This window comes from Macrobrachium rosenbergii, chromosome 7 (genome assembly GCF_040412425.1).
Source record: "Macrobrachium rosenbergii isolate ZJJX-2024 chromosome 7, ASM4041242v1, whole genome shotgun sequence".
In the NCBI taxonomy this organism is placed as follows: Eukaryota; Metazoa; Arthropoda; class Malacostraca; order Decapoda; family Palaemonidae; genus Macrobrachium; species Macrobrachium rosenbergii.
In genome coordinates, this window is record NC_089747.1 from 9,345,106 (window position 1) to 9,371,344 (window position 26,239).

A 26,239-nucleotide genomic window follows, 5' to 3' on the forward strand; every position below is an offset into this window, starting at 1 on the left:
AATAATAATCAGGCGCTTTCACCTTGAAATGGAGGATGTGAATACAATTCTGTTCACGCAATAATCATTTCTAATGGAACTTGTTTAAAGGATGGTCCCTTAAACAAGTATAAAAAACAGACCAATTAGATTAAATTTTTGTTTCTGCTTCCTTGCGATATGATTTTCAGTCCAGCTGGGTTAGTTTAGATTAACCAAACCCTGTTTTTATAGCTCTTAATCTTGCCCATGGTCCGTTTTATGCCTCCCAGGGGTCCTCGCTAGGCCTCTGCCGCCTTGTTTCATTCTGGGGATTTTCAGCAATCCTTCTCTCGCAGCCTCTGACCTTCTGGTCAGACACAACAGGCCTTAACTAATTTGTTTACGCTGTCTATAGGCTGCCCAATGTTTTGTTTCTTGGTTCCCTGATTTGTTTTTATTCGTAAGATGTTTATTCCAACAACGTACACACAAGGTAAAGAGAGTAGACTCTCTTTACCTTGCGTACACAATGCACACCGTCTCTGTCTCGTATTCTTACTGCTCCCGCGTGTTCCTTTCTATCCAAACCCAAATTTCTCTCGCCTTTCACCACGCTTTCGCTGTGGCATAAAAAATAGTGCGTATATGCATTTGTGTTCTCCCTGCATACTCTGGTTTCCGATCTGTATTCTATCTCGCTCAAACGTCGAGAAAGACCAATGTGGATTCCTTCCCGTTTCAGCCGTGTAATTCACTTTTCAAGGAATGTGTCTATGCAATATTGTCCTCTGTACTAAAGAACCAAAATGTCGTCCGCATATCTCGTCCATGGTGCACTTTTACATCTTACTTTGTTAATGGCGGGTAATATTACTCTGGGCAATTCTATGTGTAAAAGTTTGCAAGAATGGGAGGTAATGAGGAGCCATTGCTGTTTCGGATAAATGCTTGTACGTTTCCAAATATAGGCAGTCATCTCTCTCTCTCTCTCTCTCTCTCTCTCTGAAATAATTTTATTTCATTGGTATTCTATCTTGAAGTATTATAGACATATTGGCGACAAAATAGGAAATATAAACCACCAACGAATCCCGAAGTCACGCAGGATACTTAATATTATATATCCTTTGTTTCTAACATTATTATAAATTTAATTATATACTATCATTAGTTATCAAATGGCAAAGGGTAAAAGTAAAACAATAACAATTCTTAGAGAGCACTGAATATAAAACAACTGTTTCCAGTGTGATACGCAATGTGCACCCTTCCCCTCCCTAACAATCCCCCACCCCAGCAGAAACAAGGCCATCAGAAATCTAAAATTCTGCTGGCCTTGAGCAGAAACACCCGCGCGCATGCACACACACACACACACACGGGGAGTGTTTCCACCTGAGAAACTTGCTGGGAGAGGGGATAAAATCCACGTGGTCTCGCGGGTAGGCCTAAGTTTCGAAACCGCGTGGATTCGCGGTCTCCGAGTTGACAAATCACCAAATTATCATCAGTAACTTTGGCCTCCGGAGCAAACTAAGACCAATCTGGTAAGAAATTATCTGTTGTTATAATAACATGACACGTGTGTAACTTAGAGACTTTACAGAATGCTCCATATTTGGGTGAAGAAGTTTCACCTGATGAAGAGTTGGCAACGGGCATTTGGAGGCAAGACAGGTAGGGTGCGATGTGGCGCCTTTAATTTCTCAGTCTCTCTGACTCAGTTGTAGATAGGACACGGGAAAGCGAAAGTTAAAAGCACACGCAAGAGCGAAAAAAAAAAGAGAGAAACTGCTGCACAGTGATTATAACGCCGCATTCTGTAATAATTGAGTGACGTCACTTGGTAATAAGAACTTCGCCAATTACAATGACCGAAGTGAGTACATATTTCTGTTTCGACTGCGCACGTCTTAAAATTCGGTGCTTGCTAATATGTGGTTGTGTGCATGCGAACTGGGACATTAGACATGTTGATTGGCGCTACTGTGGTCATGTCATTATAAAGTACGTGTTCCTTATAAATACGGATTATAAGGTCCGAGTTTCATCGTGCAAATTACTCGTATAAAGTCTTCGTTGATTCCCACTATACTTTGATGGAAGAAGTTACAGAAATCGGATATTTAATGTCTATCAATATTTTCATGGATACACACACACTACATATACAGTATATATATATATATATATATATATATATATATATATATATATATATATATATATATATGAAAATATTGGGATATTAAATATCTGATTTCTGTAACTTTCCCATCCAAGTATATATATATATATATATATATATATATATATATATATATATATATATATATATATATATATATATACACACATATATATAATATAATACATATATATATATATATATATATATATATATATATATATATATATATATATATATATATCTTACGTTCGCATCTACCTGAACAACACGTAAAAATGTACTGTAGACTTGAAGTTCATAAAAACTGTTACCACTCGGAATGAGCATAGTCCAATCACTACGATATTTCACTTACCAGAAAGTAGAGGGAAACAGGAAGTTGTAAATTAAAATCCCGAATGCAGCCGTTGTAGTTTTTTAGATAAACAACGCCGCCCAGCCGAACAGAAGTCTGAAATTAAAAACGAATCTGGATTAGTAGACCAAATTATCAAGCCTTGCCAGGTAATTGCATGTTTTAATCTGCGTATGTCTTACACTTTGTGCATTAAAATGTAAGGGTCCATATGAAAAAATCTCAATACTGTAAATATATATATATATATATATATATATATATATATATATATATATATATATATATATATATATATATATATATATATATATATATATATATATATATATATATATATATATATATATATATATATATATATATATATATATTCCTATTCTTTTCTGTAAAAATTAGTCATTAAATCTAAATAAAGCATATTTCCTTATACTGTACTTTAGATGGTGGTTACCATGTACATCAGCAGTGCATTTTAAAACAACATATAAAAGGCTATCATCGTATAAATGTCTTATCTCTTCCATTATCTTGAACTGGGAAAGACAGTAAGTTCCGTGATATGGTAATCTCTTCCCTTCCTTTGGCGTTCCGGCTCCCTTATGGTCCGTCACCGTTTGCACTTTTCTGCAAATGTTAGTTACAAATTTCAGTAATACTTTAACCCTTGCGCTGAATCTTCATCTCCTAAGCCCGGCTTAGAACCCTCGTCATCTTCCACAGTTCAGTAGTTAAAGTATGACTGTGGCGCTGGCAGTTTCAACCATTTCTCTTTCATTCGCATTCATCGTCCACATTTCACTAACGTAAAGGAGGCTTGGATAAACTATCCCTTCATTCATGCCTACCTGGGCTTCCGCAGAAATTCCAATTCTCTTCGTAATCTTTGGCGCACATCCCGTTACCTTGTTTGCTTCTCATATCTGACTCACCGTGCCCCTCACTCAGCCAGCATCAGTTCTGTTGACTCTCGACCACTTCCATTCGTCGACTATCCACATTAACATTAATTGCTCCATTTTCCTAATTTCCAGTCACCCTCATAACTTTCATTCATGCTCACATTTACTCGCAACTCTCTCCTCTTGCTAACACATTCAGATTATTTCACTAGCTTTTTAGAGTAGTAGAGAGAAACAGTAGTTTCTTTCTAGGCTACTAGGCCCAATTGGCACTGCATCACTGCTCACTAGTAAACATCAGCTAATCAATTCTTCATTCGCAATTCTTTTCCTTGTCCCACAACTTTGCACCAGCGTCTAAATTCCCTTCTGTCCTAGGCTTTGTCTGGGTCCATGTAAGCCACATACAACCTCTTCTGGTTACGTTCGAACTTCTCTCATAACTGTTTCACAACAAAATTCTTGATCCACACACCCTCTTCCTTGTCGAAGTTCACAACATTCTTGTCTCAGTATTCCTTCTGTCATCCGTCTCATTTTCTCTTTCAAAATCTCACCATACACTTCCTTGATATACAAAGTAATAGTTAACACACACAGACACACACACACACACACATATATATATATACATATATATATATATATATATATATATATATATATATATATATATATATATATATATATATATACTATATATATATATATGTATGTGTGTGTTCTATATCTATATATATATATGTGTGTGTGTGTGTGTGTGTGTGTGTGTGTGTGTGTGTGTGTGTGTGTGCGCGCGCGCACGTGAGTATGTGTGTGTGTGTGTCATATATAATGTATAAAAGGCAGAAGGGAAAGGGTGGTTGGTTGCTAGCAGAGATCCAGTTTGTAAACAAATTAGGTTGCATATTCTTTCAGAGACCATCTTATATCCAGCACATGGCAGTTCTACCATTAGATCATTCTTGCTGCTGCTATCGTGAATGTGAGAGAGAGAGAGAGAGTTATTGACGTAGAGAAGGGTCAAAATGTAGAATTAAACAAGGAATTAAAAGACGCGAATAGTAGTGTTGTCGAAATTTAAAAGTAATAATTAATATAAACTGATATCCGATGCAAACTGCATAATATCGATTGAAGTATCATAAATTCAACTGAACTGAAAAACAATTAAGATTTCACGTACATGAAACTTAGCATGAAACTTTTAGGCGGGCAGCATTTGAGTTTTGATGAAAAGGACGCCATTGTAAGTTAGAAATAACAGAATCTTTAAATGTCCTCTCTTAGCCCATGGGGGAGGAAAATAAGAGTTCGTGTTACTCATGCTTTGTTGTATCAGACAACAAAGAAAAAGTTGGTGGGCGACCGTATGCCGACAGAGTTCCTTTCAATCGGACAATACACACACTGATACCGGTTGCTGACATAATATAATGTAAACGGTTAAGCGCTGCAGAAGGGAATTCGGGATAAGTCTGCCGTCACAATCGCCTGAGGGCAAATGCGGTACGGAGCAATTGCCAGCTACCTTTAAATTCTTAGGAACTTTTCCTATTTTACATTTTCACTGGTCTTCAGCTCATCACGGAGTGTGACAATTGATACATTTTCGTTGTAATTTTGAATTCATGTCGCGTGACAAAGACAGCATATCTGACCGCGGATGAAGGGGGGAAATACCTGGCATCAGGAATGTTGGGGAATCAACAGGTAAGTGTGGCGAGAGAGAGAAAGACAGAGGGTGACAGGTTGTTTGAATGAAAATGCGCTATTCTTCTCTTTGCTTTCTCTGTCGACGGAATACGGGCGTTGGCAAACAAAGGCGCTTTTTGACGTTCTGTTATGTAAAATGCACTTATGCAATGTTCCGTAGCATCTGTGTATGCTTAAATACGGAATTAAAAGCACCATGTCGGAGGGGGAGGGGAGGAAGCGTTTGAGAGCGGCCGAGGAGAGACAGGTTCAGCGCTACATCCGACGTTACCGACTGCTCAATAGCAAAGCTATTTGTTTTCCTTTTCAGGGAATGAATACGACCAAGTACACATTTTTCATTTGAAATACCTTTATTCTAGATGCCGTATTCAGTAACACATAATTACTGTGCTACCAATAAACCATGCTATAAATTTCCTTTTATTAGAAGAACAGGTCAGATTGTCACCTGAGGCAATAATGAGCCGAAGGTCCCACCTCAGCGGCCGACCCACACCCCTCACGTCTTAAGCCAACCTGTGCCGTCTCTTACAAAAAGTTTCTGTCTCCGGTGCTGGTGCTTTGTTTATTATTAACACAGCACCTGGGTTTCAGTGTTTAATTGCTTAAGATGTGTGCGGATGTGAAGGTACACTTCCGTCTCGAGGTTGTAATACCGCAATGTTAAAAAAATTAAGGCTACCTTGCTTTTCGGAGTGGTTTCGCAGTTGAGAAGTATGAAGTGAAACGGTGAATTTGTCGATATGTTAAATTTAACCCCAGATGTAAAGATGGAGGTGGTCTGAAGGAAATTACATCACACGATGGAATCGTACCTTTGCGTTTTTTGACAAGTCTTGGCGATTGTTTAGCGTAGTTCGAGCATGCTAAGTGGTACTTCTGGTTGAGCACTGAGAAGGTTTTCTGAAGGAGTGAACCGGCGTGTTGTTATTTCCCCTTAAAATGAGATGAAAATGAGGAAGTTTGTTGTTAGAGCAACAGGTGGGACTTGCTGTTCGTTCCCCCGAAACCTGAACGTCTATCCGAAGGCATCTGAAGACTCTAAATGTCAAAACAGCCTATCGGTCTTTCATCCATTCTGTCGACAGTAAATGAAGTGTATATCGTACAGTTATGCTGTGACGTAGAGCATTAAAACTTTTTTAAAAGTTTATTTAGCGAATAAAGACAGAAGCATTTCAGAAACTTCACTTTTAGGGTATGGTGTGATGCCTCGTGAAGACGTCTCGAGATTGAAAGAAGACGCCGCTGCCCCGCTAGCTGTGGGATGTAAACAACATCGGTTTTGGGGTGCTCCATGCCCTACGAGATGTTTGCTTCGAATAAAATACTGAGATTATGTGTGAGTCTTATATTTCGTTTTGTTGGTCACAGGCTGGCATTTTATAATTTAGTTATGCTGGGGAGTTAAAGGTCCAGGCCAGATTGGCCGTAGCCTATGGTCACGTTCCTTCGTAGGTTGTAGCCTTTACTGTCTATGTCCATGCTAGGTTTAAACGAGAGAGAGATTCAGGTTTTGGGGGTGTGTAAGGTTAGCCCAGGTCATTGTCATATTCTGGCATAGCCTAACCATCAGTTACCATTTACCAGTATTGTAGCCTATGTTGTGTCATGTTAAACCCGAATGCTGTTAAACCCTTTGGATACTTTTAAACTAAATAGCCTAGGATATCTCAGCTTAAATGTACCTCTGTTTATGCATAGCGTAAGATCGGTTGTAAAATATGGCCTAGACTAGGTTAGCTCAACCATCTACCATCCTAACCTAACTTTAATATCTCTTCCATAGCTTTGAAGGTAAGCGGGCGCTTTGCTGTCAGCAATGCCCATGAGCTACTAGGTGGAGACTGAGGCTAGGTTTTATTGTGATGCCTTTACCCCCTTACCTCGTTTCCTGGGCACCAGTTCAAGTGCTTTACTAAAATGCAGTGTGCCGTTGACAAGTCGGGGTAAAGTTGCAGACTACTACCGCAGCCTGAATCCTGCCAGTTGCCAACAGAGATAATTACTGTCTTTTGTTTATGTTTGTTATTTATTTGTTTGTGATATTTGCCGTCTTTTGTTTTACGTTTTTACATTCATCCGCAAGTGGATGGTAATAAGTATGGCTTCCCATTTTGCACCTAAACAGGTTGTTGCCACACCAAAGGGCCACATTAGTAATCTGCTATTTTACTCAGGTAGTTCAGTAGTGACATTTTTATATATATATTATATATATATATATATATATATATGTATATATATATATATATATATATATATACTATTACCAGTTGCTAGGCTTATGCTAATGTTGAAAATTATCCTAAGATAGTCAACAAAGGTACCTCTGAAAAATATTCTTATGTCCTCATTTTTCATATAGCCTACAGTATAATATTTGGTTTAAAGTTTCCTCTATAAGCAATTGTCGTAATTAATCTTACATATAATATCTTGAAGGTAATTATATTTTCTACCTGAGGGTACGGTAGTACAAATGTGAAATTTAAATACTTCAGGTAATGGTACTTATGAAAATCAAGTTTCAGAAATTGAAGTTTTTTAGACTAACCTGTGCTGATTTTACAAAAAATGACTACTGTATTTGTTTTATAGACTTTTATTTCTTTCATGCTTTAACTTTAACCCCCATAGGACTGTTTAAATTTATGTAATGATAAGGAAACAAAAAAATAAATGGTCTCAGATAGCAAATATTGATATATATTCTAGTTTGTTTTAGGAAATATCTAGGATTTGTGAAAAGTAGCTTATGTATGCAAAATAGCTTAAGAAAGCTTACGTTTTGAGCATTTTGATATAGTTCAAAACATTGCTGCAAAATGGAAAGTGGGTAATTGTGAAAATGTACCAGTAAATAAATGTTTATTACATATATAAATAAAATGTACCATATAAATATAAATTATATAACTGATATAAAATATATAAATATATTGTTTATATATATATATATAATATATATATAAATATATAATAATATATATATATATAAATATATATATATATATATATAATAAATATATATATAATATATATATATAATATATATATATATATATATATATATATATATATATATATATATATATATATATATATATATTCATCTTTCATTAATAATCGAATATCATGTTTACAAATATTCATAAAGTGCAAAAGTGTGACATATGCTGACGTAGGCTACTTGCCAAAAACTGCTGACACTTTCAATTCTTGTAGTAGGCTACTTTGCCAGTGTATTTTTCTTAGTATATAATAAAATAAAATATTTGTGAATCACTGGAAGCACATATATTATTATATACAGACTTAAAACATCAATGAATCATGGAAAATGTCACAAGCTCCTCCCAACACCTTAGCAAACACTGTCTTATTATTGTTTGATAGATTCCATTTCCAAGCCATAACACAGACCAATACTTTGGCTGCTATTTTGTGAGGTGGAATCTATCAAACAATAATAAGACAGTGTTCTAGTATACAGTAGTAGCCAGGCCACTCAAGTTTCTCAGAGACTGTTCATGGAGAGGTGCTAGTTTTCAGCAAGGTAATTTGAATGTAATTCTCTCCCTTTGCTGGCAAAGCCAGTCATGGTTTTTCAGTGTATCAGGGTTGAACATGAATAGTTCAAAAGCTAATATTGTATTTCTCTTCTCAAATACCATTTTTGTAAGTAAAAGAATATTCACCTTATAGGTTAGTTTATTTATGATAGGTGGAAAAGCTAATGGTACATAAAATCACTGAGTAAACATCTTTCATGTCATTACTTCACTATTTTGTCAAAGCTCAGAATGACTCTTATGGTCCCAGAGCTTAGGCTAGGCAGTGTCCATAAATTTCATACATCTATCCACCTTAACCTAACCTAGGGAAATGGGCCCCACTTGACCAGTGGAGTTCTGACCCCACCCTCACCTAACCTAACTGAGGGTGCTAGATATTTAGAGAAACTATATTAGCTTCCATGTCAAGGTTGTTAGTTATCCCTGTTGCAAGATCGTAAATACAGTTTTGTTACTTCAACTTTGCAAAAACATTGCATCTTTTTTCAGCTTCAGAGTGAGCTTTTTTCTTATTTTCCTTTGGCATTTTTCATTTCAAATGGAAGTAAAGGGATGTTTCACCGCAACCCCACATGCCGTGTGGACCCTTAGGTACTGTATGTGTTAAGTTAATAACCTCAATTTTCATGGAGACTGCATGCAAAGCAGTGAAATGCAAGAGACTGGGAGAGACCTTCACTATATGACTAATGAGTTGATATGAAAGACACTTTCCATAAAAAATAAGTTTCATCACAACTGTATTAGACAGTGTGACTAAGCAAGCTTCTATGTAGAATTAAGCCTCTTTTGCTGTATCATTAAGGTGACTAACAGTAAAAGGAAGCAAAATGAGATTTGCCTTTTCACAATCGTATTTTCAAATAGGGATTTTTGTGATCGTTCTCTTGCTAGACAGACTTCAGTGTTTTCAAATGTAAATGAATGGGGCTTAACTGTTCCCAGATTACATTCTCCTTACCAAGAGGTCTTCTAGCAATACCAAGAGGTGTGATGATGTAAGGTAGGATAGGAGTAGGAAATACATTGGATGGGGATACAGTAGTTTGGGGGTTAAGGGTTTAGAAACAATGTAACATTAGTTTGGTGATGAGAAAGATGACATTAGGTTGTTTGTTGCCAGTAAAGCTTTTTGCTCCGAGGCATGTTACTGCAGAATGAACTCCTTTCTAACAGGGTTCTCTATTTCAAGGCTTTACTGCTTAGACCTATTGAATCTTTTCCAGGTTTTTACTGTAGGGATGATCACATAAAGGTGATTATATAACTGTTAGCAGCAAGAAAAAGAAGAAAAATCCCTCTTTACACCTATCTTAGTATGCATCTGGGTTCCTGAGCACCTCCAGTGGTGGAAACTGGTCAATTACTGCATGTCTGGTCTTGACACACACACACACACACACACACACTGGAAAGCTTGTTTCCCCATGAATTAGATAAAATTACTCTGTGACATTTTCCACTCATAATTTCAATCTTATGTAAATCATCTGCCTTATTTTTACCCCTCTCACTAGCATCTGTTTGTTTTCAAATTAGTTTTTTTTTTTTTTTCAACGAGGTTTTGTTCCAGTTACACGGGAGTAGGTGTATCTCAAGCTTTTGCTTGAGCAAAGTTAACAGTTCTTGCTTCCATTTTCTTGTTTATATTCATTACTGAGCTTGATGTTTTGGTGAATGTACATCTCTTACTACTTCATTTACACTTAGTAAGCAAATTCAATATTAAGGAAAGTCTGTATGGTTGTAGGTGAAACTGCAGTTTTTTCATTTTGATTATGAAATTATATAAGTACTAAACTTGGTATATCTTGCTCAGTCAAGATTTTTCCTTCACTTTTATCTAGTTAAGTCTTTAGCTAATTACTGTATTACATGTATGTACAGGTAGTCCCCGGTTTACGACGGGGGTTCCTTTCCTACGCCACGTCGTAAGCCGAAAAATCGTTGAAAATTCGTCAAAAATCCAAAGAAAACCTTACTTTTAATGCTTTGGGTGCATTGAAAACAATGTAAACTGCATATTTATTGAGGTTTTCATAAAAAATACTCCAAATTTTGATTATTCTGCTGTTTGGAGTCATATTTCTTCAGTCGGATCGGCGTTGTAAGCATCATAACCCCAGAACATGCGTCGTAAACCGGAAATAATTTCTGATGAATATATTTGAAAAGCATCGTAACCTCGGAACTTCGTAAGCCGGACCCGTCATACCCCAGGGACTGCCTGTATTTTGGTTGATAGTGACATTCAGTACTGTATTTCATCACATCTTGAGTATATATTGATCGACTGTTGAGATTTTCATTATACTGTACAGTACTCTGTTTCAATTTGTGACACTATTACAGGTGATGTCTTGATGGGAATGGAAGGTACAGGAACCATGCACATTTCTACACCTAAAACCTCTTCTCTCCCCTGCTATGTCGCAAAACTGGGCTTTTGTTTGTTTTTGCAAAACGTTATTTTTTTTATTTTAATTTTTTGTTGTTTTTGTGAATGGTACTTCTCAAATTGTAGCCCCACAACAAATTGATTTTCATTTCAGCATTTATGTACTAGGCAGCCATTTTAACATCATTTACCACTTACTTACGTATACCTGACATTGTGTTCAAGAGTCCTTGGTTCATCAAAAACATGATTATCCAAAAAAAGGTTTGGAAGATGCTTTGCTTACATTTAAAAATCAAGGAAACTGCAGTGTAGTTGGCAAGATAAGATGTTGAAAAATAAAATACTGTACCTGTAAATGGTAAGGTATATTTGGTATCATAGTTTATAGCAGAAACTTGTGCTTGTAAGCACAGCAGTTTCAAAGTTTATGGAAAACTGGGTTGCATATTGTACCCAAAATTTAGAAGTAGATATCATTAATCAGATTTAAGTGCATTGACATCAAAATTCCTTTTGCAGAACCTGTGTGATAGCAATATTGGCTGGAACGAGTTGGTCTATAGTCTCACCACTTGTATGCTCTCTTGTACTGCCATTAATCTATTGATGCCAGTACAGTTACACCAGCTTTGGTAAGTAACTGCGTAACTTCCTCATAAACATGAAATCTTGTACTCTCATATTTACATGTGAAAAACAAGTATTGACTATGCTAGGTAGAATTGAATTTTTGCAAGTCATATCATAAATTTGACCCCATATACATTTTATGTTTTTCCACGCTGAATTTGTTACAACTTTACAACCTAACTACAAGAATAATTCATCATCTTAGGATCTAGTATAATTTCTATCCCTCTTATGAGTTGATGGAAATTGTAACCAGTCTCAAAAGAGAAAGAAAAGCCACTACTGTAAATATGTCACATCCAGTTGAAATATCAGAACTTTACTGAACATTGCAAGAAAGAAAGTAATGTAGTTTATAAAATTACAGCTAACAGATACTCTAGTAATAATCTACAAACAAACTACCAGTAAGTAACTTGACCTCACCTCTTACAAACTGAAGTCAAATCCACCACTTTTGGCTCTAGTGTAACTATTTCCCCTCATGGCTAATGACCGTGACAAATCTGATCTGTGAGGTTAAACAGTCTTCAGTGGTTGTTCCTCTTTCTGATTAAGTCCAGTACCTTTAGTTAAGGCCCTTGTTTGTTGGTAGCCAGTATGCATACAAGAAACTGTTATGTAATGTGATATGTTAAATTTGATTAGTGACATTCAAAACAACCTTGGCTGGAATGTGTCCAGTCTTGCACATTTGATCTGAGTGCAGCCTATGACTTAGTTAAACAAAAGGTTGTATTTAACTCTGTAACTTAGATTTCAGACAGTTCTTGATTTCATTCCCTAATAATGTCTTCAAAATTTATACAGTATAAGAGTTTTTACAAAGAAAACTCATATCTTGAAGGTATTATGTCTAAATTTCCAGTGGTAATTGTGGAGATTAAGAAAATTGATGGAAGTTTCCCATACCACTAAGGCTAGCCTTTTTATATCATGAGACAGAATTCATAATACCTATGAAGGTGTTGCTATATAAGATATGTATTTTGAAGCAGGGTGTACTACCAAATGTCTAGGTGAGCACTTTCACCAAATTTAAAAGTGATACCAAACTAAAAGCTTTAAAATTTTAAATAGTTGAGAACCGGAGGATGTATGACAGAAAATGACTAACGAAGGAGTACAGCATGGGGTCTCCTTTTGTAGTTGTTATGCTCCATGAAAAATGGAGTGTCACTGGAAATAATTAAACATATCACCCCATCTAAAATATATTCTCAGAAAAACCCATTATTTTACAGTATCCTGTACTATATTCAGCGGCAATCTCCTGACACTCCATAGAATTCCTCTTTCAAATTGTCCTTCGTATGCATTGAGGTCCATGAAGGGTGAAAACTGATCATTCTCCTTGTAATATGAACCAGTCACAACCAGGAGAAGTGTGAAGAGAGGCTTTTTGCATGGAGTAACTGCTTTGTGCAAAAAAATAATATATATGTATTTCAGAACAAATCCATTATTTTACATAGCTTGAATAGCTGTTTGGGTTGGGATAGATTCATTGCCATGAAGTTGTAAATAAAAACTTTAAATTGGGTGCTGGAACTATTTCATCTGCTGGGTAAAGATATCAGTTCCCAATATATTCTAGAGGCTAACAAGAGACCCTAATGTAACCAGTCCTTGTTAGTAAGGTCAGTGGATTTTTTTTTTATTAAACAAAGAAGGATGATAATACTTACCAGTGCAGCAAGACATCATATTAGGTATCACCTCCAAGTCCAAGGCCAAGACAGTGATCTGAGGTGTGCATGAGGGAGATGTTTCTGGAGCCTCCTCCCTTCCCCTATACAGTAGACTTCAGAATCTGGCCTGGAGGAGAGAGAGAGAGAAAGTTTTTGGTGTAGGCATGTGCATGGTTCCTGTTTCTTTCATTCTCATCAAAACACCACCTATAATAGTGTCACAGATTAAAACAGCATAATTTAATGAAAATCTAAACAAGAGATTAGTACATACTGAAGTTGTGAAGAAATAAAATATTGAATGTCACTATCAAACAAAATAATATATACAGTAATTGGCTAGGTATAACTAGATCTAAGTGGAGCAAAAAGAACCTTGACTTTGCAAGATGTACTTAATACAGTACTTGTGTAAAATCATATAAGCAAAGAGAAAAAACTGCAGTTTTACCTACAACTGTACAAACTAAGCATAACATTGAATTTAAGTACTAAAGTAAGGACTGTATGTTTATCAGCAAAATACCAAGCTAATGTAAAATGTAAACAAGAAAATGGAGTGGTAAGAATTGCTAACTTTGCCTTAGCAAAAACTTGGATAAACCTATTACAATGTAACTGTAACAAAACCACCTGGAAAATAGTATGAAAACAGACAAGCTTAAGGAACAGAGCAGCTAGACAGAGGGTTAATTTTTTACGTAAGATTGAAATTTTAAGTGGAAGAAATGGCACTGAGTAATTTTATTAAATGAGAGAATGAGAGAGAGAGAGAGAGAGAGAGAGAGAGAGAGAGAGAGAGAGAGAGAGACACAGAGCACAGACACAGCACACACACACACACACACACACACACACACACACACACACACACACACACACACACACACACACACACAGGGCACTCAGGAACCCAGATGCATACTCAGAAAGGTATAAAGAGTGATTTTTCTTCTGCTAAGAAGTGAATGGAGATTGCTGCTAGCATTCATGCAATCACCTTTGTCAAGATTATCCGTATAGTAAAACCTGGAAAATACCCAATAGGGCTAATACACTAAACCCTTGAAATCGTGAACTCTCTTACAAAGGAATTCACTATACAGCAATGCACCTCAGAGCAAGAAGCACTGCTAACAATGCACCAACCTAATGTCACCTCTCTCATCTCCAGCCCAATGTCACCTCATCTCCCAACCTTCACCCCTGCCCCAGCTATCAACATCCAATGCCCTACTCACCCTTACCCTACCCTACATCAACACACCTCATGGCATTGCTGTAGGACCTCTTGATAAAGATATCATCTGGAAGCAGCTAAGCCCCAGTTCATTTCTGTTTACAAGCATTGAAGGGTAACTATAGTGCAAGAGAAGGATCACAAAAATCCCTGTTTAAAAAGAGGATTGTGAAACGGAAAATTTTATTTCATCTCCTTATACTGTTATTAGCCTGGAAGAAACAGCAAAAGATGCTGAATTCTACATGGAAATATATTCACGCTGTGTAGTAAGGCTCTGATGAAACTAATTTTTTATGGCACAAAAGTTTTTCATACAAACAGGTTATGAAATTAATTCATACCTAAAGGTCCAGATGGCAAGTGGGGTTGGGATGAAACAGCCCTCTACTTTTGTCTTCCAGACAAGACTGGTCATCCAGGGGATATCATGACCATGATATTAGGCATGTGTACGATCAATAGGTTTGAATGACAAAATGACTTGTGTGTTGTATAAAGTTTTCTGCCTTGTACTTTTTGTGCTTCATGTTGGAAATGTCTGGGTACAACCTCAATCAGTGACAGAATTGCTCATATTAACCTGTTTTTGAAAAATTAGAATTGACTGTTTTTGTATTTGAAGGGTTAGAATTTACTGTACAGTTACATAAATTAATTGTCCTTTAGAATTACAAGATATAAATGGTAATTTTCAAAAAGATTTGACAAGTTCATCAATATTTTCATGCAATAATTTATATACTGACACTTAATGGTTTTTCTTCATTACAGGTGTAAAAATTAAAAACAGCTTATTGGTGCAAGGGATTCTGGAGAACTTTGAGATGTGTTGAAAGTAAGGCAGTGAAGTCTCTATCAAGTACCTTGTTTGATTTGACTTTGCAGTGCTTTAATTTATGCATGAATTGGAGTGTTTTAAGTTTTCTTGCATGGTGTGTGATAAAGCATTTTCTGAGCACTTTATAAAATTTTGCTGTAGCTTTACAAGTCTCAATAGTTGTAACATACAAATGACTGATTTATCATCAATTATGGATAAGATAAGAATATTGAGATCCAGTCGAAGAAGAACCTACCCTGGTAAAGTTGTTAATAATAACAAAACAACTTCAGTAACAATGACCCCAGTGACAAATTCAGAGACGTCAGTTTCTGACACAAACCATCGGTGGGTTCCATTTCTCGTCTTGGATATAAGCCAACCTGAGGGTAATGCAGGTTCAGCAGAAGACAAGTCGGCTAAAGATCTTAAATCAAAAATAGAAGACGCCCCCGAAACTCAGAAAATTCCCGCATTAACTCCCCCAATTCAAATTAATACTTCAGCTGCTCCAAAAACAATCACATCAAGTATGTCCAGTACTAGTGACAAAACGGTCATCAAAACTACTACAACGAAACGCTCGTCCCCTAGAAAAAGCAAACGTATCCCTGTTGCATGTACTATTATGGTCACTAGTAAGGAGGTTAAAAACAATGGTAAAGTTAAGGCCAAGACGAATCAGGATGATACTATTGTTACCCCAGCATTTATCCAAAATAAAAAGGATTCTTTGTCAGCCCAAGAACTCACTGTTTCTCTGGCTAAAACAGTGGAATCTTCCAGTGTCATAACAACTCTTGCAAAATCGAATAAAGATGCATCATCACCTGCAAAATCGAATAAAGATGTATCATCTCCTGCAAAATCAAATAAAGATGCATCAACACCTACAAAATCAAATAAAGATATTGAAGTTGTACCGTCAAAGGATGCAAATTTTAACACCACAACTCTTGCACCTGTTGGTTGTGTCATCTGTAGCAAGCATTTTTCTACTCTGACTGAAATGCAAACTCACTATCTCAGCGAACATAAAAATCGAAGAGGCCGCGAACACCGCAAGCGTCCTATTGAAGTTGTCAACACAGAGCCACAGAAAATGCCTAACTTAGTCACAGTACAAGAAAAAGCAGTTCCAGATGAACCAGGTTTCAAGTTTCCACTGTATGTTAATGAAAATGACCCAAAGTGTCCAGTATGTTCAATAGCATTTAAAAATGCAGCCGAAGTTAAAAATCATGTCAAGCTTGTTCATTCATATAGATGTTCAGAGTGCAATGATACATTTTATACTCTATTTGAATTCACAGGTCACAAATGTAACAAAAGTGTCAAAAAGAGTAAAAGAATTAGAAAAAAGTCCAGCCGTAGCCCAAATGTGAACCAAGAGGTAGCTAAAGCCATGAAGAGTTTTGTTCCTATACAGCCAAATCTAAACAAAAACCCAAAGTCCAAAGATGAAGGTACAAGTGAGGTGTTTGTACCACCTGTGCACCAAAAAGATTCTGACACAAGCTTTGTACCAATTTCTAGTTCTTCACCTACTGTTAGTAATTTGAGTAATCAAAGAAGTGGAATGCAGGTTAACACTAGTACAAAATTACAGATAACAAGTGTCCCCCAACAGCCAGAAGTGAGTGCACCAAGTATTCGTACACCATCTCCAGAATTAACTATAGCTCCCATAGACAATAAACCAAAGCCAGTAAAAATTCGAGTATTAGAAACTAGGAATCTTCGCTGTTTTAAATTCAAGAAGGATGAAATTGTATCTGATTCTCCATTGTCAAAAAGTGAACTTATTCAGGAGAAAATCACTCAGTTGAAAAATAACCCTTATGTAAGTGTGTCATGGGTACCAAGATTACAGTTCAAGTCTGATGAAGATGACAGTGAATATGTTTGTGGCCGATGCAATGTCATTTGTGATGATATGGATGATTACATGGATCACATCCAGGACTGTCTAACCATCACTAGTGTGACGTTAGAAAAACATCAAATCCTCCTCGTCGAATTCTCAAACTTCAGAAGGAAATATCTTCATTTGGTTTTCAGGAAACAAATAACAACAGATATACTGTGAACAAAAATTTAATGAAAAAATTACAAGAGGTAATACCATTGACAGAAGAAGATGTAAGGGAAAGTTCTCCAACGCGAACACGGTACCTGGAAGAGGTTGTCGAGCATGACAGCTCACATCTCTCCGATTTGTTGAATGAAAGTCACTCAGATCAAGTTGTTGCCAGCAATTCTAGCCTTAGTGAATTAAGTCTGCAAAGTTCTATGTTGCAAATAAAAGAGGAGCCACTTGATTATCAGGATCCCAGTGAATCTGTATTATCAAAAGCTCCCTCCAATGTTTATCATGATGGGCTTCCTAATATTTATCAACTCACTAATGCCAAAGGACCTATGCCCATGGTGGTTATTCCTGTAGATCAGACCAGCGCAAATAAGCTTTTGTCAGGGAGTGAGTTGTCCGTGAAGAAAACGCAAACAGCAAAACCTCCCTCACCTGACAGTAGCTCATCCAGTAGTCAGTGGGATGCATCACCATGTGATCTAATGATAGATACGGATGATATCAAAATGGAGGTTGAAGAAGAAGAAATCGATGATTACGAGGTAAGTTGTACGATGTTTTATTACTTTGAAGACAGGTCCCACTTAGCTTAGCTGAAACATTGGTTTTTATTTCAAAATTTGTTCAACTTGTACATTCACCAAGTACAGTATAAGGAAGTGAAAAGTAGTAAAACTATTATTTGTTTAACCTATTTTACCAGGCTATCCAAGATATATCATCCTAACCTGAAATACTTAATGAATGAGCATGGTCTGATTATTGATGATACAAATAAACAGGAACAAGACTGAGTCACATTTCTGGCCTCTCATAAGGCCAAAGGATGTGTTTATAAATAACTTGTGAAAATTGGAGCAGTGTCGAATTAAAGGAGTTAGACAGCTAGGGGGAAAGAGACCAGAGAGAACAGATGAAAAATAAAAAGCAGAAAGCACTGCAGCTATGGTCTGAAGGAACACTGCAAAGCACAGTATGTGGTAGTTGATGGGTACTTTGCACAATGGAAATTTTTAAGTTTTCAAATTCTCCTCTGAAACAATAAATATTAGGGATGAGGTGATGTATACAGTAGTCTTGATAGGTCACCAGAGTATTATTATTATTATTATTATTATTATTATTATTATTATTATTATTATTATTATTAATAGGCAATACTTTCACTTACAGAGGAGATAGGTATTTTTTGAAGACTTTCAAAGGTAGTATTAGTGCAGTGTTCCCATTGCAACAGGATGAGTAAGGCAGACTATCATTTAACTACTGGACACTGGAAAGCCCCATTCCAGAGAGAGAGAGAGAGAAGGTCAGTCATTGTATGAAAGATATCAGCAGAATGTGCTACTCTCCCCTTCTTTAGGAGGCATAAATGCAGTTAACAATCATTCTTGCTTGTATTCTACTGTCTGTGGCATTACTGCACTAAGCCATGTTTACAGGTAGAGCACCATATGTAACTTCAGAGGGGGGCAACTTTCATGTCTTAACCAGTTGGAAAGTCTGATCCCAATTCATTAGTAAAGATACAGCTAACAAAGTAGAATAAGATCTCATGTAATTGAGAACTGTTTTAGAGACTCAAAACATAATGAATGCAGACATGCAACATATATTGGTGAACAAGATTCATGATTAGTGGTGAGTGCTAGCCCCTTGTCTTCGAGATAGCTACCCGAGAATTTCGTTGAGTTGATCATAGTTCTCGTGTGAATTTTTTGCAAAGTCTTGTTTTCATTGACTGTGTGGTCATTTGCAGGTGTAGATAAGGTAGCCTAATGTATTATGTATATGAATAGTACACATACACTTTTATAAGTACCTGTACTCTCTTTTAAGTGTTCTCTTTCATTGTAAGTTTTAATGTGGTTTGTAGAAAATTCCCTTCCCTTTTAAACAAAAAAAAATTATTGTATGCTTCCCTGAGTATTGTCTTGTGGCTTTTAAAACTTCCTGCTGGAGTGCATCCCTTTGACAAACAGTTTTGTGTGATTATTTTTTCACCTTGGGAGTATGCATTGATATTAATTATCACTTTCTAGTCATTTTGTGACATTTTGTCTTTGTGCTTTTTTATATGTGCCTTTTTCTCACATATGGTTTTCAGGTACAGTACTTGTTGTTAGAGTTTTAATAACAAACTAAAATGTTTCCTTATATGCTTCAAGAATATAATTTTATTGAAGTTTTACATTGTTAAACTTTTGAGCTTTCACCTTTATAATAATGTAATACAGTACTATAATTTATTTTATTGGTTTTCTTCATTTAATGTTTTGGTTGTAAGGGCCCTATACTAGATTTATTAAATGTGAGCAGAATGCAATATTGAATACTGACAGTCCTTGGTATATAATAGTTTAATTAGAATTTGTATGTACTGTAATTCTGTGTTATTCTGTATGTGAGGTTTCACACCTAGATTGGAATACATTGCTAATTGTTATATCCAAATAGAGTGTCACAGACAAACCAATTAAAAAAATGTATTTTACTTTTCAGAATTTTTAGTGGCTGCTGTTATGGTGATTTCTTTCTCATGATAATACTTGAGAAAGGACATTTATGGTTGTGAATGTCTCTGACATGATTCCAGTATTTTGTGATAGCTACACTTTATAGTACAGTACCTTGTTATTCCATCATGATATATTATTTTGACAGTACAAACTGTTAGGTAGCTTTTCTCTACCCATATTTATTTAAATACTGTATAGTTGTGCCTATAGATAGGGGTTGCAGCGCTGTAGAGCACAGAGAGATATTGTTGACATAAATTAAAATATCTATTGACTTGTAAGTAGACATTTGTTGATATTATTTACTTTACATTTGACAGTCTCTATTAGGTTCCAAACGTTTTAGTAGGACAGAGGGTTTTAAAGTCTTCGGATTATTTACTACTAAGCAGACATTATGAGCCAACACTAAAAAGATAATAAATATTAACTGCAATTTTCAGATTTTATACTGATTTGATATTTTTTTGTTTATTAAGTTTATGATAAAAATTTGTATACAGTTAAGTTTTAGATATCTAAAATGCAGGTTTGAGTGTGGGATTATTAACAGAACAGTGTGAAAGTTGTGTGCTTGATATGCTATGATGTCCAAAGTTGCCAGCAAGTTCCATTGGTGCAACAAAGTCCAGATTTTGGTGCAGGATGTACAGTTCAAGTCAGAAGAAGTACAATTTTAGCTGCAGGGAATACCAGAGTTGCCTGGAGGTCTCCAGTTTGAGACTCGCCACTATTTTTTGTGTAAGTTCTGAATTCTTTATTTCTTGATTTGAATAACTAGAACTGTCAAATATAGTACGGTTGTTAAAAATCATCTTTCATAGCAAGGAAAGACTTTGAATAGCCAAAGAGTCCACAGGCATTATTATCTTCTTTTTTGTTGTTGATATTAACCTTATAGGCAAAGACCTGATCACTAGGCTCTATTTTTTTAAGATTAGTGATTCACATGAACCTCCTTCGTTGAGGAAATAAGTGCCACTGCTTGTTGCAAATGGTGCACTTGGCTAGCATAATTCCATTAAGATCATGGAGGTGCAAGGTGAACTTTTACAGCAGTTGGCCATCTTGACTTTTAGACCTATTAATATATATAAGCCTGTAATTCTTTTGAGATCTCTTGAAAAATTAATTTGTAATAATCAGTGTTGTGAAATTCATAGGTTTACAAAAGTTTCATATTACATTCACTAGTTCCAACTGCCTGATTTTCAAGAAGAGATTTTAGTGTTTAGAAAATGTTTGTGCACCATTAGATTCCGTGTGAGCCATAGTCCAACACTGATAATTTATTTTTGAATCATATACTGTAATAGTAATTTTTGTTTACAGAAAACTAAAATAAAGGAGTAAATGAAACTAAGACATTTTATATGTTGCAATTTACAGTACAGTAAAACTGCTGCAGTTGTGCTGATATATAAAACAGTTTTTACTGGCCTAAAGTTTACCAGTGCTGCACCGTACTTGAAATGATAGTGCTTTGCCAAAAACCTTTGGTAGTGCATTGTTGTCCTAGGGCTTGGAATCACTGACAACAGCATTGTTGCTAATTTGGGCTCTTGTTTTACTTACCCTTGTTCTTATGCTTAAACTGATTGTGTATTGGTTGTCGTCTGGTTTGTGTGTAGGGTTGTAGCCTGTAACCATAGGATGTTTCTTCTTTCATCCTTCAGGACAGGCTGGATTATGATTATTTTGGCTAGATATCTTGAATAGTGTGTCCAGATCTATCGTCATGCTTCTCTTATACAAAGCAGCAGCAGGCGGTGAGGTTTGCAAGCAATCTGTCTGAGCTTAAACTATGTGTGTATGAGATAAGCTTTGTACATAGTGAAAACCAGGTAGAGAACAAGGAGGCAGCAGCTTACTGTTCTGGGAATGCTGAGATAGGCAAGCAGTCTGTCTGTATGTCTAACTGTAACTATTAAATGATAGTAAGTTAGTACATACATAAGTTTTATTTTTTATATATTTGTATCCAGTTGTGTATATTTTATGTAACATGTTGTAGGCCAGTACAGAATTGCAATGTTTCCTCCCACTCAAGAAAAATTTCCTCAAATAACTGGAGTTTTTTACAATGTAAAGGTACAAAATTTTGAATATTGTATCCCGTAAGTAAAAACTTGTTTGGGTATGCTGGGATGTCCTTCCTCTCACTCAAGGTGTTTTTTGTGTTCATTTGCTTCAGCTTGCAAAGACAGCTGTAAGGTTGATGTCATTAAACAAAAAACTCCTTTAAAGAAAAAAGCCTGCCATAAAGGAAGACTTCTTAACCCTTTTGAAAACTCTTATCACAACATGGTGTACAGTAGTATAGCATAAAGAGGGATGGAAAAACACTGCCATAGTTCTGCCAGAACGATGTCTCCTTCCATACTCCTATTGAAACCCATAACTTACAGAGACAGCTTAAAAATTAGCTCTTTCATCATGTAAACTTGCTGCCAAAAACATGTGGCATATTTCACACATGTCCAGCCACCAACCTTTATTCCTTCAGGCGTTGGTTCAGTTATTTGCAGGAATTCCTCCATATCAGCTACTAGCAATAACCTGACATACGGATGTATTCAACAGGTCTGTTGATGCCATGAAGTCCTCTTCCTTGACTGACTGTCTTTGACTTGACTGTCTCTGTTCTGAAGGTTATTAGCTTTACAAACTACCTGAGTATATTTGAAATGAAATTCCCATTCTGTATCAACTCGATAAACCTCCTAAGTATATTGAAGTTGATTACTGGTCTTTGTACCTCTTAGGCTCAGCAGACTACAATATCTGACCAAAGAAGCCTTGTGGGTCATCTACTCCTGTTTTCATAGCTTCTTTCCCTTGTCATCCAGGCAATGAATTTGTCCAATCCAGTTCTGTTAGTCCAGTGGTTGTGCAATTTGTTTTCTCAGCATTCCTGACAGCCAACATGTTTCTACAAAGCAAGAGAAAATTAACTTGCTTAATTGTGATGTTATATTACAAGAAAAGCAAAAACAAACAGCACACCTTCATAGTTACCTCTCTTAGACTGCTTACTTACAAACCTGAGGTGGTGTATAACTGCATGTGAGAGAGTCACTAATCTGGATGGTCTAAAAGATTAGGTATAAGTAAAATATTTTTATTTCCTTACAAGGAAAACACTGGAAAATGTGTGATTTTTTTTTTATGAATAAATCCTGTTAATACAAGTGTAACAGTAATTGGTTCACCTTGGGAATGAAAAATGTGGACATTTGGCATGGGAATTACTCCTAGCAGTGTTGTGCAAAGTTAACAATTTTCCTTTCTTTAGGAACAACTTTCTCACCTACCCTTTCATGCAGCAAGCATTATGCCTTAGGCCAGGTATTCACGATCAGGTTTACCTGTCAGTTCACCCACGACCATTTGACGGATGAGCATCCACACGTAAAGAGTAGAGCTGTCAGTCGGACCATCAGTTGAGGTCATCACCTCAGTGCATGCCTGGCCTTCATCATGGCAACACTATATGGCAGCGATGGAAACTCCGCTGACTGATGAGGGAGCTACAAAGACTAACTGCTGCAGCAATTCACTTAAAAATAGGAAAGAAGCAAAAAGGCGCAACAGACTATGGTCTAATTATTGCCCATTAAAGAAAGATGTCTATTCTCATACAATATTAATGAATAAAGTTAAATTAGACCTGGGGGTTGGTCCAGTAATTTATGAAATGGACCGTGAAGCTTTCTTGCACTAATAACACCTTTCATAAAAAGGCAGGACACTGGCTTAGGCCTATACCAAATTGTCTGTATCACATGGAAAATATATATATATTTTATTTTTTATCAAATGATTTGGACTCTCAACGGTCTACAAATAGCGTCACAGGGTCTAACAATGAAAAGAATTAGGCCTATACAAAGTTTATTCGTATTCTGGTCCTAGCAGCTGAGATCCTTCCCAGATGAAACCCAACAGTGAACTGTCACAAAATTGTTGCTTACCCGTCCACATGTGCGAACACCTGTCAGTTTGTCAGATGAACTTTAGGTAATTCCAGCAGTTCACCTGTTCTGGCGAGTGGACTGACTCTGCCCACAAACTGTCATCCACATGTAAGTTTTAATGTCAGTTTCGATGAACTGGCAGGTGGACTGACAGGTAAACCTGATCGTGATTAACCAGCATTTGTGAAACAAGAGGACTTGTCTTTGTTGGAAGACATGCTGTATTAATGTCCTGTTCTGGCAGTATAAAGTGACTGAAGCACTAGAGATTTATTATGAAATTAAATTCATTAGGATACAAATGTAAGGGTAACATTTTTATTTTTATGTTTCCATACTAGCAAAGAAAGCAGTTAAATGTTGACAAAACTAAATATTTCAACTTTGTCTACTTTATTGATCACTAAAGTAATACCAAAATTATTATAAAAAAAATTAATAGATAGTCTTTTTGCAGGTTACTGACACTGCCTTTGTACCCAGATCCACCCATTTACTCTTCAGATGGAAGAAGTGCTTCTTCAAATCCGTACTTACCAGATACATTGATGAATCCAGGTCACATGAAAAGATTATTGTATGAAAAATTTTTTTAGTAAATATTTTATTTTTGTTTAATTGCATTTTTATATGGAACCTTACTTTACTTGAACAGAATAGTGTTGCCTTTCAAACTGGTAAATGCCACCATCCTCCAACCTCACTGCAGTTGTTGATAAGTGAGAAACAAACCTTTTGTGCAAATTTTCACCAGAAATTGCAACAGATTTTATTGCAGTTATTTGCTGCAAACATTTGTGATTCATTTAGCCATCATTGTCATAAGCCATTTAGTGCTCATCTATAAAGGCAGGTGTGTTTGTATCTCAAGGCAAAAAAAAAATTTTTTTTTCTGGTTTACACACTGTTACTAGAGAATGCATGGTGTAGACAAGGCTGGAATTCAAGGGTTGGAATTCTAATGTTTAAACAGAAATAATAGAAGTTTAATAGAAGTTAAGGACGGTAGTTAAAATTTTGGTTGTGTCCACTACATAATTCAATTTATTGCACAAATTTTTAGTTACCATTTCTTGTTTATCTGAAACTTGGATCTATGAAGCAGCACTAAAAGTCACATTGTAGTTGAGATCAAGCTTCAGGACACCTGCATTTTGTCACTACTAGTGCTGTAAGCATGACTGGAATAACCAGTAATAACTTGAAAGACATCCAGTATGCATATTTTCAAATAAAATTAAACTGGAGTAAGTAATACCAGATGTAGGAGATAAAAAATTTCAATTTATACATAAGTACCTATCCTAACTTACTTTACAGTACTATAGCATACTGTATCCTACTTGACTTAGAACCAGCATAATCATCTAAAATAACAAAAATCAGAAGATAAAACAGAATTATAAGAAGACATTTGGAGAGTGAAGAACAGCTTGGAAATGCAACAGTGTAAACAATTTCCAAAAGGGTGAAGCTGACAAGTACAAAAAACAGTGACCATGACTTCAGTTCTTGTAGGGGTTTCAAGTTGATATAATTGTGGACACAATTATTGACAACAAAGGCACAATCACTTAAGTCAGATGTTAATTATTTTAAAGAAAAAGACATCAATATCTTTAATTATTTTAAAGAAATATATGGTAAACTCAAATTACACTAGAACTATGCTATTTCTATGTACAGTAGACAGACCTTATGTGCATACTGAACTGTATTACAACCCTTCATACACACAACGTATATCTGGGTAAACACAATGATATTTATAAAAAGTATATGTGAAATACACCTCCTGTATTAAGGAGAAATATTGCTTGCTACTCAATATATCTGCATTTCAAAACTATTTATTAATAGATTTGATAGTTCCAATGTGGGGCACATTACTGACCAAAGTTGCCAGTTTGTTAAAGCTGTGCCCGTACATTAAAACATTAACTAATCTACAAGATTTTGAACAGCTAGTACCCAAAGTCATATTGTCTGGTGCATTAAATGAAAACTGATTCTGGGTGTGTAAAAATCAAAATCATTAATACAAAAATTACTTTTCTCATGGTTGCCCCTGTATTCAAACAATAGCTGATGGGTACTGTTCAGAAATACAAATGTTTCACAAAACCATTAATTGTAATTAGCTTTATTCCATGTGAAACC

General features: G+C 35.9%; 1 protein-coding gene and 1 long non-coding RNA gene across 5 annotated transcripts in view; one reads left to right on the plus strand and one right to left on the minus strand.

Annotated features, from left to right (window-relative positions):
- Window positions 1-26,239, minus strand: part of LOC136840101 (uncharacterized) — an 86,741-nt gene that overhangs the window by 31,311 nt on the left and 29,191 nt on the right. For 2 of the 3 annotated variants that reach the window (XR_010853530.1, XR_010853531.1), the window contains exons 3-4: window positions 13,426-13,555; window positions 2,508-2,603 (exon numbers count right to left, since the gene is read on the minus strand). This is a non-coding gene — a long non-coding RNA (uncharacterized lncRNA). Of the gene's footprint in view, window positions 1-2,507; window positions 2,604-5,943; window positions 6,085-13,425; window positions 13,556-26,239 lie in introns of those variants that run through there. The other variant, XR_010853532.1, reaches the window with a different exon arrangement.
- On the plus strand, window positions 1,677-24,697 carry LOC136840100 (muscle M-line assembly protein unc-89-like). 2 transcript variants are annotated; one of them, XM_067106488.1, is made up of 5 exons: window positions 1,677-1,840; window positions 11,627-11,739; window positions 15,443-18,125; window positions 20,086-20,843; window positions 24,537-24,697. In XM_067106488.1, exon 3 carries the CDS (start codon window positions 15,568-15,570, stop codon window positions 17,578-17,580), a length of 2,013 nt encoding a protein of 670 aa, XP_066962589.1. In that variant the 5' UTR covers window positions 1,677-1,840; window positions 11,627-11,739; window positions 15,443-15,567; the 3' UTR covers window positions 17,581-18,125; window positions 20,086-20,843; window positions 24,537-24,697. The 2 variants fall into 2 exon arrangements, with proteins under 2 accessions (XP_066962589.1, XP_066962590.1); XM_067106489.1 differs by lacking the exon at window positions 1,677-1,840 and adding an exon at window positions 6,115-6,470.